The sequence below is a fragment of the Corythoichthys intestinalis genome, chromosome 9 (genome assembly GCF_030265065.1).
Source record: "Corythoichthys intestinalis isolate RoL2023-P3 chromosome 9, ASM3026506v1, whole genome shotgun sequence".
NCBI classification, from domain to species: domain Eukaryota; kingdom Metazoa; phylum Chordata; class Actinopteri; order Syngnathiformes; family Syngnathidae; genus Corythoichthys; species Corythoichthys intestinalis.
The window spans coordinates 4,525,258-4,540,572 of NC_080403.1; the positions used below are offsets into that span (position 1 = coordinate 4,525,258).

Sequence of the window (15,315 nt, forward strand, 5' to 3'; positions counted from 1 at the left end):
AAAGTTTGGAAGGACGGCCGGGTCTTGGTAGATTTGCAGTGGTCTGATGCTCCTTCCGTTTCAATATGATGGCTTGCACAGTGCTCCTTGAGATGTTTAAAGCTTGGGAAATCTTTTTGTATCCAAATCCGACTTTAAACTTCTCCACGACAGTATCTCGGACCTGCCTGGTGTGTTCCTTGGTTTTCATAATGCTCTCTGCACTTTAAACAGAACCCTGAGACTATCACAGAGCAGGTGCATTTATACGGAGACTTGATTACACACAGGTGGATTCTATTTATCATCATCGGTCATTTAGGACAACATTAGATCATTCAGAGATCCTCACAGAACTTCTGGAGTGAGTTTGCTGCACTGAAAGTAAAGGGGCCGAATAATATTGCACGCCCCACTTTACAGTTTTTTATTTGTTAAAAAAGTTTAAATTATCCAATAAATGTTGTTCCACTTCACGATTGTGTCCCACTTGTTGTTGATTCTTGACAAAAAAAATAAATTTCATATCTTTATGTTTGAAGCCTGAAATGTGGCGAAAGGTTGCAAGATTCAAGGGGGCCGAATACTTTTGCAAGGCACTGTATTTAAACAGAAATGTTCACCCAATTTCCCAAAATAAAGTTATGTTTTACCCAGGACCAATATGGGAACTCAAAATGAATGACATCAGGTCTCCAACTTCCTCCATGAGAAGTTGGCAGGGTGAGAAGATATCTTCGCTGTGCTTTTAAAAATCACTATAAAGTTCACTCAAGTTGGGAACGTGCAATAAAGGAAAACTGTGAGGAAAGTAAGAATCAAAATGAAAGAAAACAATTACCAATGCTCGTTATAAGTATACGCTTTTAGTCCAATGTGCCGTATACCTAGAAACAAGCCAGGTTAATAAATACAATGCTCACATAAACAAAACAAACACAAAAAACTCCACAAAAGTAAACAAAATTAGGAAATGCATGGTTGTCAACCACCACTTTGTATCCCACCGGTTACCCTCCATTTCTCAGTACAACAAGTGATTTTGTTTGTTCCACACTGACTATCTGCACACTGTACTGTAAGTATGTACTGTATTTATCACAGTTGTGAGTTTACAAAGATAATATTAGCTTTTGATTGACACTGTTTTTTTTTGGTGGCAGAGTTGTTAGCACTTCCGCCTCACAGTTGTGAGATCAGCTCTTAATCCTGAGCTCCGTCCTTCCTGAGTGCAGTGTACATGTTCTCCTTGTGCTGTTTAACACTCTAAATTCTCCATAGATGTGAGTGTGAAAGGTTTACCTGTTGTTGTTTGTGTCCTGTGATTGGCTGGCAACCACTTCAGGGTGTACCCTACTGCCTGCCCATAGATAGCTGGGGTGGAATAGACTTCAGCACCCCCGCAACCCTCGTGAGGGTTACCATCCTGAAAAATGGTGACTGTTTTTATTTCTTATATTTGAGGTTCTGACTGCATCAAACTGAAAGCTGATAGGGTATAGATGACTTTTATAGGGTATCTTTCTGAAAGGGTAAGTCAATATAAAACTGAAAATATGGTTACAAGTAAGTGCCATGGGCGGACTGGCACACGGGGATCCCGGGGATTTTACTGGTGGGCTGGTGGGCCAGTATCGTGAAGAAATAAGTAGGGTGGTAATTCCTAAAATAAGTATGGTTTTGTGTCAGTACACACAGGCGAACTGCGACCCAAAATATTTTACACTTACATGGGAAAAATAAATATTGGGTAAGAAATAAGTGGTAATTGTTGACTGCGGTCAAGCCAGCGGGTGTTCGTCTTCCCGTGGTCAAATGAGCGAACTTTAAAATTAGCGCATCCGCGTAATCCAAGCATTAAGGTAAATGCATTCTGACCGAGCGGCTAGGAAGTTGACTTCTGTGAGCTCGTGTTATTCCCAACTCCTAAAAACACTCTCTTACCCTCTGAAATATATAACGCCACCATTGACCATCATTAATAAAGGAAATAAAAGTTGCCTGATCTTAAAACCGCTCCATCTACATGTGCGTCATGTGCGCTCTCACATAAGTACAATATTATGTGATTCCCCCAAGTCACGGGTCGTTTTAGTAGATAGTTGGTTAAAGTTCTCATGTTTGTAGGCTACATGCTAACCTGAACCGAGCAGCTCCTCCAAGTCTCTTCCTCGCCTTTCTAACATAAAAAATCAAACAAAACTACACGGACTCATGTCCCACAAAGCAGGGCGGGGAGCTCTATTGGCGGGCACGTGAAGAGGGCTGAGGTGGGTGGAAGTCTCGACAAAACCGAGAACCAGAGACAAGAGCGGGGTGCTCCCCAGGCCCAAGCCAAGGATAGAGCTCTATAGGCGGCCACGCAAAGAGGGCAGAGGTCGGTGGAAGTCTCGACACAATTGAGAACCGGAGACGAGAGCGCGTGGCTGCCAAGCACGGTCGCTCCCGCCTACATCGGCCGGTTGTCGGACATGTTTTGCCCATTCTTTGCGGTGAACATGATCTTTTGGAAACCCAGTAAGGCTCACACCACTCTCCCTGGTGTAGCAACAAAAGCCTGCAGCACATTGGGCTGGCGTGACGTGGAAAATAAATGAATTAATTTGCAAAATTAGCTCAATCCGGAGTCCTTTTGCATACAATAGTATGGCTGTATAGTGATGATAATTTCACCCTTTGACGTCACATCCGCCTTCTTCCTCAATACAGCCGCCTTCTTCCTCAATACAGCCGCCTTCTTCCTCAATCTGAGACTTTGGCCGGGAGTCTCTCATTTTCGTAGCGCGGGATTAAAAAATTGAATAAATATACTGATCGCTTCTGCACATATCCAAGCGGTTCATTTCATTCAGGAGCATAAAATACCGTGTGTAATATGAAATAAACATGTTTTTTTTTGTGGCACAGGCACAAATACTGTGTTTTGGTTGTTGGGTTGTGCGCCGTACACTTCGTGTGCTGTATTTTGTGGGTCGAATGTTGTTGATGTTTTTTTTGTATTGTTTATTGTTTTTTTTTGGGGGGGGGGCAATATACGTAGGTTAGGAACACCACTGCTTACAGTGAAGTGAGGCCAGAATCTATGTTGCACAATGTCCACACAACTACACTCTTTTATAAAAATTAAACATACAAGGCATTTGCCAGGAGTTAAGGGGTCAAATTTCCCTTGGAATATCTCTTCAGGTTTGCCTGGATTTTCTCCAGGAATTCTGGCTGAAACAACATGCACTCTAAATTGTCCGTATATAAATTGTGTTTGTCGATCTGTGCCCCGCGATTAGCTGGTGAGTACCATGAACCTATGGACAATAAGGACATTGAAAAAAATTGTACCCAGGATACATATTTTTTAGATAAGAGAAGAACACCACAACACCTGGAGAACATCCACACAACAACAAAAAGAGAACATGTAAACACGCAAGTGGAGCTCACATTACTTATCTGACAGTGTCAATCAAAACAGCATTATTACTTGAAATGTGACGTCTTGTACAACGCTATATGGTGTTTTCGTTATGCTATCTAACTATATTTAATACAACTGTCACCAGTTCAAATTATACAATCTCTGCAGTAGGAGCCACAACTATGAATGCATGGTCTGACGCGGTGGGATACAATTCAGAAGAATATCACATGCAAGTTGGAGAAAATCTGGTGGACAAGGTCAGTAAGGAGGAAGGAGGTTAGATCTGAGCAGTCCATTCAGGTGCTCTAAAAAACAAAAGTGTACCAGAGCCAACTCTGCTGGCTCAGCATCCACACAGTCTGTGTGGTACACACACATAAACGTGGAGCACAGGGTTGTCCCAAAAACGGCGGGGACGGGGATGGTTTGCACACGTACACAAGCAGTGCAGGAGTAGATAACTCACAACAACACAAAACAGCACACAAGTGTTGTGAGACAATGAGCAAACGTTGTCACATAAAAATGACGACAACAGGAAGTCAATACAAGGTACATGCAACAAGACAACAAGTAGAAACCATTGTCACAATACATATGGATGGAAACAATGGTTAATATAATTTTATTTTGTATTAATGTTATTTTTATTATTATTTAATCAGGCCTGAAGGCACTAACCCCATGCATGCATGGATGTGTAAACATTCAAGTAAGAGCAAAATATTTTAATTAATATACGGTGTTGAGGTATTTTAATGATAGGGATGGTTCATGTCAAATGCTTTATGATTATAATTTAAATGTATATTTAAAAAATATCACAATATATCACAAAAGATAGCATTGAATACTCGGAACATGTTTTAATAAATAGCTACAAAAATATACTGTTCATTACTCTGTTTACAATAAGTAATAAATATTAGTGGTCATGAAACATTTTTGGGCATTGGTGGAGGAAGTACTTACTATTTTCACTTAAAGGGATCCACGGATTGAAAAAGTTGTAGACCTTAAAGGACCTTAAAAGATAAATGTACAAGCTATTATAATTTGATATTTAAACCCCTCTTGATGTTTTCGTTTTTATACAATTTGTAAAATTATTTTAACTAGTAGGTCGCCAATGTTGTTGACGTCGCAGGGCGGTTATGTCACATGGCCACGCTGCCAGAATTCCACCTGTCACTCTTTTAAAAAAAAAACAACAACAAAAAACAGTGTCACTCTTTAATTATGTAAGGTAGTGATTTAAGTAATACGCCACAAGGTGTTAATGGCGAGTTTTACATTAATCAAGCCAATGAGTGCGTTTTTTCCCTTGACTGACTCTGTAGTCTCTTTAATCTACAGTGGGAGAGACAAAGGATGGTGGACACAAGCATTCAGATTCGTAGCTCGTACCGTGCCGTTTATTGGCATAAACTTTGTCAACTCTTTCACAACAAACATAAGTATCATATAGTGAAAATACTACAAAACTAATACTCATATCTCTCAAAAAATGTCACCAAGAAGAAAAGTGCTTCAATCTGTATTACTGAGGCCCTATTCTCGCACAGTCAACACAACAATGCAAAGAGAACTGGCATTCACAATCAAAACAGATGCGCAAAATACACATAAAACTTACTCAGACTTTGGTCAAACTATATTTAAACAATTGAGCAACTCCTTTAGTCCAACAAATACACTGGATGGCAATAGTTTGTCACAATACACAAACTATGATGCTGGGAGCCATTTTCAGGAGTCTTGTGAAGACAACACTCAAATGAACGTGAATCACAATGGACTCAGTCTAAAAAAAAAAAAAAAAAAAAAAAAAAAACAGGGAGCTACGGCGTCAGTTGAGGGACGAAATGCACTCATTGGCTTGATGTCTTATTAATGTAAAACTTGCAATTGCAACTTGCAACTTGTGGTGTATTTAAATCACTACCTTACATAGTTAGAGTGACTGTGAAATACGGCAGCGTGGCCCTGTGACGTCACCACCCTGCGACGTCAACAACAATGACGAGCTACTAGTTTCTTTTTTTATTTAAAAACATTAAGAGGGGTTTTAATATCAAACTATTATTACTTGTACTAATACTTTTAAGAACTACTGTACATGTCTTTTAATATGTGGTTCCCTATAAACAAAAAGTCCAAAAGTACTTGCTTTAATTTTTAACTGAAGCTAATCTTGCTCAATCACATGCCAATTGTGACAACCGTGGGGCTGAGTTGTGTCACATAAACTGAACCGGGCTCATTTTCTTTAAAAACTGGACAAATAGTGTCCGATTAATGGGTTGTGCCAGACACCAGACACATTACTGAAAAGGCTAAGTGTCCGTCCTAAAACCAGACACGTGGTCACCCTAGCTGGCAGTGACGATCACCGTCAAGAGAGTCAATGAATTAAAGGTATTAGTAAAATCATATATATAGATTAAATTAAATTTAAACATGAAGAGACATGTTTTGGATCCTAACTAATATATTGTACATATTATCAAGAGTGTGAGTTCATGTGACAGGATGTCTGACATGTAACACGGATGGAAGGTTCGAAAACAGCAGGAGGTTGAATTCACTAAATTTTACTCTGGCTGTAGATGATTGTTGTATGTATTATATCATAACCACAGTGACATGATGTTCAATTACACAACAACATGAAGAAACAGGACAGAAATGAACGTATTTTATGGTCTCTTAACATTTACAATTGATAGAATAAAGAATGTGTCACATTCTGCTGCTGGTCAGATTTTGTTTTGTTAAAGAGTGGGGGCGTTCCCGACGTCATACCTGCAGCTAATTTCAGTTAATCAACAGTAATATATAAATGCCAGCGATCCAAGAGATTGGCGCCGAGATATTAACTTGCTGATTGCCATTCGACACTTGTTTCGAGGCTCATTGTATTTGACAGTTTGTTCTTCGGCTGTTTTTTTTGTTTTGTGATTCTTCTACCTTGTGCAGGTATTGCGTTTGTTCATTTTTGTTATCTTGTTGGCTGTCTGCCGGCTTAGTTTAGTCATAGACTTCATAATGATATTGACGGGACACATTCCCCAGACACCGCACCACGCCTTCAAGTAAGGGGCCGTCCCACAGGCCACTTCAGTCGGTCGCAGTTATTCTCAAACACATGCAGCGATCCAACACCGGATTTAGGTTGAAAAAGTACGAAAGCTGTACCACATTCAAACAGGAAGGATTGTCTCAGGATTGATTTGTTCATTGATTCAAGGTAATTATTATATTTTTTGTACCATGCATGCATTTTTAAACGTGAAAAAAGTCAATGGGAGAAATTAACTGCTATGACATTGGCGTCATAATTCGCAATATTTACATAAAATAAATGCTAACTGCCCGTTTTTTTGTTTTTGTTTGTTTTTAACCGAGAATCAAGACGGTTTTACGTCCATATCGATGAAGAATTCAGGGGTTCAAGCATTTATTCACAAGAATTTTCAACGTAAAAGCTCTTTCCGATGATATGGCGGCGCCACAGTGCCTTAAAGACTAGCAGCACATTCGACATATTTACGTAAAATAAATGCAAACTGACCATTTTCTTTATTTTTTATTTTTTGCATTTAACCAGGAATTGAGACTGTGTTACGTCCATGTCTATAAAGAATTGAGGGTTTTAAGCATTTATTCACAAGAATTTTCAACGTAGAAAGCTCTTTGTGGTAATAAGGCGGTGCCACAGTGCCTTAAAGACTAGCAGCACATTCGACATATTTACGTAAAGTAAATGCTAACATCCCATTTTTTTGTTGCTGCTTTTAACCACGAATCGAGACGGTTTTATGTCCATATCTATAAAGAATTGAGGGATTTAAACATTTATGCACAAGAATTTTCAAAGTAAAAAGGTCTTTGTGGTGATAAGGCGGCGCCACAGTGCCTTAAAGACTACCAGCACATTTGACATAGTTACGTAAAATAAATGCAAACTGCCCGTTTTTTTTTTTCAACATAAAAAGCTCTTTGTGTTTCCACTCTGTCAGCTTTGACGGAGATAGGCCCTCTATTAATCGGCCCCGCACCCCGTCAATATATTATGAAGTCTATGGTTTAGTGTTATTTGATCCCCGTCGACCTATTGACAAGGACTTTTTTTTTTTACTCCTCCTTTTCCGCAATCACCTGTTTGTTTTGTCTGTATTAATAAACCCTGGTACGCATTGTCTGCTCTTGGGTCCAATCTTGTGTTCCACATTCGCGTACCGTAACAGAATAAATTAAGGAAAAGGTGGGAAAAAATAAAACTCTTTGCATTTTTGTTTAAAAAAAAAATTGTTCTTTTTTGTCATCAGAAGTATCGTATGCTACATCATACTTTAATTGACTTGAACCCCAAGTAAAAACATCTCCCAAGAACAGATGACCAGAGTAGCGGTAAAACCTTTAGCATATTAGCATTTGCCTGTTTTTCTTCTTGGTCACCTATTGACACAAGTGAGGTGAGGTGAGATTTTTGTCACCAAAAACTATGAAAGAGTGCACCCCTTTTTTGTAGTTCATTTGGAAGAATCATTTGAATGCTAATATTTTTTGCATGTGAACATGTTTTTTTTCAGCTGTCATGACTGTGTAAAAAAAATACTGTGAGGGTTTTTAAAGCCTACTTTGTTGTTTGAAACAAAAAACAAAACAAAACAAAAAAAAACAACTAATAAAAAGAAGCTAAATGCAAAACCTTTGAGCAAATTTGCTATTATTATTTTGTCATCTATTGAAATAATTTTACGTTAATTCTGCAATCTTATTTAAGGTGCAACTCTTCAGCGTTTTTTGTTGCATGATCTAGAATAACTCCGCTAAGGTGAATAAACTCAATATTAAATAAATTCTTAAACCAAGCAAACTAATACAGCTCATACTTGAATGTTTACCAAAAGTAGATTTAGTTCGAGTAAATGTCCGTCAAGATACAAAAAAGTCGAGTGGGATGCCAGTGGTGAGGGATAGAGGTCAAGTGGTGGTGGGGACTGAGTGGGGGTTTGTCATTTTTACAGGAATATGAGCAGAGGGAGACAAACTCACAACCTGAAATGTCACGCCGTGGGTATCACCCTTAGTCCCGCGCTCCTAGCACTCTGAGGAAACAGACAACACATTGACCAATGAGAGGACAGTACACCCGAGCATGATAGGAGATTTGAAATCAGTGTGACCAGCAACAATACAGAAGTATGCAAATAAAAAAGCAGAACAAAAGCAGAAAATTTAAAAATAAAAAGATTCAGAGATGTCAACTCCCCCTAAACTTTTTAATTGATTTAAACGGTTAATATAGTAGAACCACCAAAGTACTGTGGTACTGTAAATAATTGCAAAACCAACAGCTTTTTGCCGCTGGCCAGTAACTGTTTAAACCAGTGCTTATCAATTATTTTCTGTTACCCCCCCCCCAACTCTGTCGCTTCTGTAAATAGTAACATTTGCCTATGAAATTATATAATAAGTACACCTTTGCATAATATTGTATCTTTTTTTATATTTAAGAAAAAAAGTAATATAGATCAATTTACAATAAAGTATAACTTTTTTAGAATTGTTTTGTTTGTAACAGAAAAGACTTAAAGCACATCAATTTGCCTGAATTATATATAAAATAAATAAATAAATAAATAAATAAAAAGTCACGTCCAAACTGTCAACTTATACTCAAGGTACATTTTTGACCATTTGATACTGAAACATAAAATATGATAAAATCAATAAATAATAATAAATTCAAATAGATTATCAACATTAACATAAAGTACCATATGACAAACAATTTGAAGAAAAATTAATAGAAATAAAACGACATTGTCATTGGACTGAGGGGCAGTTTTTCTTTTTGCTGCAGGCAGTATCGGCTCCTGTGCTATGGTGTGGGGTTATTTTGCAATGAGCAACTTATTATGTCACCTTGCCACAGTACTATCAATGTGATTGGGGTCTAATGTCTTTAAATGACGTCTTAGCATTTTTAGACACAGTAAACATACTAGTCTTTCTTCGTTTCCCACTGTATTAAAAGTGAAGCCAAATGCTACATACGCTTCATCATATTTCCTCATCTTAGCTCTTCATATCTCCTGCTCTTTACTGCGTGCTCATTTGGTTAAGTACTGCGCACTCTAAAAAATTAGCGCACCACTGCCACCCTTTGAGTGGATGTGCAATTACACTACAATTACATTGCTAAATGACTTTCTATTATAATAGCATGTTTGTTGATTGTTGTAAGACTAAAGTGGCCCTTGAAGGGAATAGGTACCGTTCTCGCACACACCATATAATTGTTTGCATTAGTCTAACTCATTCATCTAACTATAGTTTAGGCAGACTTCACTCCATGCCCTTGGACACAGTAAAGTGAATCACCTTATCGGGGCTGGTGAGGGGGAAATGAAAAAATGGCAGTTTCTCGTAGGCACCGTCTAACTGTTTGCATTACTCTAACACACGTAATACAATCAATCAGGGTAATCAATAGTATTTCTCATATGTACTGTAGGATTGTTTGTACTACTCTAAAACACCTAAATAAATAGCACACCATAGTTTAATGACAAGAAGCAGAATAGATAAACAACGCCATCTTATCACAGAAACCCAATGTGTGCGTCACGAGCAAGATTGACACACCAACTATTGCAATCAGTTCTCCTAGCCACTCCAAGGACAAAGAGCAGGGCGCTCTATCCTAAAACAAGTAGCGTCTCGACCAGCCATGATAACAAAGTTGATACCGAGCGCTTGGGGCGTCAAGACCAGCGTCGGTCGCTGTGGCAACGACGTCCCATCCACGCATGAACCTAACCACCCAAAACCGGCTTAAGAGGGATGATCCCGAAACAACACCCAGCCACACCTTCGGCCCGGCCCACTCTACCGCAGCCTTCAAAAACACTGGACACTGAGATAAACGATTCGCTGCTCGGAAACTTTTCTATGTAGCCTTGTTTTGGATCCAACATTGTTCCTCCATCATCTGTTTTTGCCTTGTTTTTTGACCACTGTCGACGAATAAATTGTCAACCTGTTTTCGGTGAGCCTTCTTCAAACTTTTGGAACATGGAGTCAGTACAAAGGGTTAACACAAGAAGTGAACGCGCGGAATATCCGCCCCACCGGTTGACTCGGGCGGAAGCGACATCAGCGGAGCGGCATTTCGTTCAGCTGTCGCTGTTTCCGTGCGGCTTGGCCTGGGGTGGGGGGTGGGGGGGGGTGGGGGGGCGAAGTCCTTCACCCTACTGGGAACAAATTCCATTTGTGTTGAAAACATAACTAGCAAATAAGGATGATTATTATTCTTCATAAACAATCTACCCAAGGTTTAGTTAAAATGTACAAAAAGTAACATCTTGACATTCAGTGTTGTGCTCAAAGTATTTTTCTGAGATAAAATCGAAAAGATACATTCTTGTTTTATTACATCAAGAGTGAAGTGTTGACACTCTTGCTCCTAATCAATCAGTTAATAACATTACAAATAAATAAACCAAATTAATCAACAACCGATTTTAAACTATAATATGGTGACAGAGTTAAATTCGACTTTGGAGGTTCCACCAATTTTTTTAGGATGATGAAGCTGACGTCCCTGAATGCGAGCAGACAGACAAGCAGACGGACAGAGTTCTGACTCACGGCCAGTAGACGGAGCAGCAGAGGCAGCAGCAGTGCTTGTAGGAGAGGAAAGGGCATTGGACAAGGACACGTGACTAGGACTAGAAACATTGGTTACATCCTGGTTCTGGCTGGTTGTGGACGACTGGCGTCTCAGAGCTCCCGCCCCCTGAAAGGAGGTGCCACTCTTGAAGGTGTTGACTACTTCGATCTGCGGGGAGGAGAAAGCAGGATAGAAGAGGACAAATGGCGGCTAAGGATGAGCGTGGCGAACCCATACAAAATAACCAAAACAAAATAAATTGTGACGAGACCAGGCTGAAGGTCATGGTGTTACACTGCTTCAGCAAAATTCTTTCTGGCCACATTCTTGAAAAAAGTTTTCGGATTTGAGCTTGTCTCTCAGCCCTCCGTTACAAAGACATATGTTACTAACATTAACAAACAACTTTATTTGTATCTATGTTTTAAAACATCAGACTTAGAGTAATAGTAATAGTAACTGATTATTTGATCGAATTTTCCTCAATCGTTCATCATTTATCAACTTCACTTTTATTAGTAGTAAACTGTCATACACTGTAAGCAGTGTTGTGAATAAAGGCATTAGAGTATAACAGCATTTCTAACTGTGTTTTTTTTTTTTTTTTTTTCAGTAGTGAGTAATCTAATTAATTACTTTTCCCAAATTTGCAACGCTGTTATCGTTACTGGGGGTGTGAAGGGGCACATTACTACAATTTGGTTGAATGAAGCGCGAGTTGTCGACAGTTGATTTTGTCACACACTAGCTGCCTCTTGCCTGGAATGAGCAGAGCGGGAGGGGGGAGGAGGGAAGGGGTGGTGATGCCGTTTCAAACGCGATGATTGGCTAGGTGGGCAGATCGTGCAGATCACAATATTTTCTTGTTCTGTCGATTTGTGCTCCCTCATCAAAGTAAACTCCCCATTGTTGAAAGCAGCTTTACCCAACGGCGGGGACTATTGATGAAAGCTGTCCCATCGAACAAATCAACCTAATGTTTTGACACTTGTATATAAGGTACTTCTACTGTTGAAACACTTATAAGATTATGGGTAGTGGTGGAACACTTTATCAGGCATATAACATTTTGTAAATAATATTGCAGTAGCATAGGTATAGTGTATTAAGACAGGCTTATAACGTCCTTTAAATATGACTGTTACTAGAAGTACCATATTTTCGCAGGCTTATAAGTTACTTTGAATAATATTCTGCTATGATTAGGCTTTTTAATAAACTTAGTGGTCAAAAGGTACAATAGTATGAATATACAGGTAGTCCCCGGGTTACGGACAAGTTCCGTTCCTACTCTGGCAACGTAATAAGAATTTCCCCGTAAGTCAAAATTAACCCTTTGATTCCCCTTAAATATCCCCTGAATCTCAAAATAACTATCCAAAAAACATGTATTATATGTCATTGTACTGTCCTCGCCTAGATGTTGGAGCAACTATAGTCTTAGCTAAAGCGCGAGCTTAAACTCTGAAATGACTGTGTCAGACGTCTGTTTGGTTTGATGACTTTATTCAGCTGCTCATGACATCAACACTTGCTGAATGTAACTAAAATAAAAATGATATTAAATCAGTTTCATCTTCAATACTAGCAATTCAAATTTATGTTTGTAAGTAGCTGCTGATACAGCAATAACAATCCACACAAATAATTAGCATCTATCAGTTAGCGTCTGCACATCATCAAAAACAATCATATCAACTCGCCCCAAGTATTCGACCACAATTGAAAACGCACAATAAACAGTACAAAAGGTGGTATATACAGGTGTTGCCTCCATGGATGCTTCACAAGCAACAAATGTGCACGCAGGCTTGCAGCTGTAATCTATCCCATCGCTATCTCACTCGGCTGCGCAACTTCATCGTTTGAACAAATGCACTCTTCCTCGTGTGTGCGTGCCCATGCGCTCTTCTTCGTGTGCGCAAATACATTCTTCTTCGCGTTTACATGCGCTCTCACTCGCGTGCCATACTGCCATTACTACTACATGCTCTATGCTTCCTGCGGCAAGATAAAAGGATGCATCACAAAACAAAAGTCAACATTATTAAAAAAAATAATAATAAAATAAAAATAAAAATTAAAAAAAAACTCCGGCATCGTAAAGTTGAAATCACGCAAGTCGGGTACGTCGTAACCCGGGTACTATCTGTAATTCAAAATTATTACTTGCAGCAACATCAACAACGTCGTCGTCAAAATGGTAGACCGACTTGATGAATATTTGACCTTTGATAACCCCTGGTGGGTTGCCATGCGCATGCTCAGTAGCGCTTTGGATATCGACATATTCGACGGGGAGACCAAATCGACAGAAACTAGCACTACTTCTTGCTAATTGAAATTAAAGGCAAGAATGAGTCCTTTTACGAAAGTTTACATTTTTGGGTATTGGTTTTTGTACTTGAATTATTTTCAATATTTAATATTGTTACTTTAAGGAATATTTAAGGATAGTGTTGTGCTTCTTGTGCAGTAGGCCTAACATACAGTTTGAGATTTGCACTGGTTAACGGTCAGTTTACATTTGTGTTTTCTCAGCAGACTAATATTGTATATGTATAAAACAGACTAAAAACAAAGAAATACCAAATGTTCTAAAATTCTGTATATAGTGTTCTAATTCGTCAACCAATTAATATAAACCTCTTTGATGTGAAAGATGTTATAGAATATATAATGTAATAACGTGTAGAACAGGACAAGTAATAGTAACTAATTACTCTTCCAATGAGGTAACTGAATTACTAACTCAATGACTTTTTGGGACAAATAATTTGTAACTAACTAATTACTTTTTTAAAGCAAGATTACAAACACTGACTGTAAGCAAGTCATGTAATAATTGAATCATATAAAATATATATACATGTATGTCCTGTTTTAATTTATCAAGGATTTAATCAATCAAAGAACCTCCCGAATTGTTGAAGGTTCCATGCCATCAAAAATCATTTCATATTTTGTAAGTCTCCAACCTGGTTTGACATCCTTTGGTTTGTCAATTGATTGCAATAGCCATTGGAAGACAAAGTGCTTGGAAATAAATGAACTCTGCATCCTATTGGCATAGAAAGGCAATTTATTATTCAAGTTCTTTCTACTTGGTAATTGGTACCTGCTCAACCTGGGCATTTTTCCAAACCAAATTAATCTCAAAATTATTTTTAAATTTGTAATTTTTTTTTTAAATGCTGGTATACATTACAAAAGTATATTGGACAATTTAAGCAAACTTTGGACCTTGTAAAAAGTGCAAGGTAGGGATTTTAAAACCGCCACTGTCCAAAAAGTTAACTAGTGCTTAGGTCGGGATTCATTATTTTGCCTCTCTTCTGAGTCCCACCTTCCTGTGTGGTCTGACTGTACTGTCATGTTTTTACAGTCAAGTTTCTTAACTATATGTTTCATATTTAATGTTGTGTTAAGGTCTTCCGTGCCAAAGGTTTGAGTGTGTTTTACAAATGTTTTTCCCCTCAAGATGATTGTTTTTATGAAGCCTCTGTGGGACATAAATCTGTGTTACCATTATGATGTGGTAGCTCCACAACGGACCGTCAGAGATCAGTCTCAGATCACATGATGAGATGAAACCATTGCGCACAAAACAATTAAAATGTCTTGAATATCACAGTGATAGCGGTCTGCAGAGGTCAGGGTCCAAGAACCATCTTCTTGACGGTGTTCCACCCGTCCAGTCACTTTCAAAGCCCGAGCGACAGCTGCGTGTCTGTGAACTTAATTCATCTTGAGATCATGCATTTTCCATGGCGGAGTTAGATAACAAACATTTTGCAACAATTACACTTCGTCGGGGACGCCCTGTAGTTTAAAACGCTTGGTGAACGCCTCACCTGAGTCTGAATGCGGTTGAGTCCTCGGAACCAGAGAATCTGCCCTCGTCTTAGCTCCCTCTCAGCGTGGTCGATCTCCTCGTTCTCCTCATTTACGTCCTCCTCCGGGAGTTCGTCTTTTTGGCTGAGCTGGCCGGCCCGCCGCAGGAAGCGCAGCTTGCTGTTGGGGATTGTCGCAATCACCTGAGACCAACAGAGGACATGTTAGATTCTGTGTGCACAGGTGTTTGTATATGCGTATGCGTTTGTGAGTGAGTAGATGTTAAATGCAACCAATAAATGTGATGTGATTGATATGATGTATTACTGCTTGAACACTGATCTAAAACATTTGGATTGAAGGCAAAGGCCGTTCCTGGCACTGTCGGGTTGGCGGTCGCATG

The 15,315-nt window shown here is 39.0% G+C and overlaps 1 protein-coding gene across 12 annotated transcripts in view; it reads right to left on the reverse strand.

Moving 5' to 3' along the window:
- The window catches only part of atp2b2 (ATPase plasma membrane Ca2+ transporting 2), a 329,843-nt gene that overhangs the window by 11,459 nt on the left and 303,069 nt on the right, over positions 1–15,315 (reverse strand). For 8 of the 12 annotated variants that reach the window (XM_057845541.1, XM_057845546.1, XM_057845545.1 and 5 more), the window contains one exon: positions 14,933–15,115. In XM_057845541.1, the coding sequence (XP_057701524.1) occupies positions 14,933–15,115 (183 nt within the window). Of the gene's footprint in view, positions 1–8,458; positions 8,509–11,056; positions 11,247–14,932; positions 15,116–15,315 lie in introns of all 12 variants that reach the window. The other 4 variants (XM_057845548.1, XM_057845544.1, XM_057845547.1 and 1 more) reach the window with 3 other exon arrangements.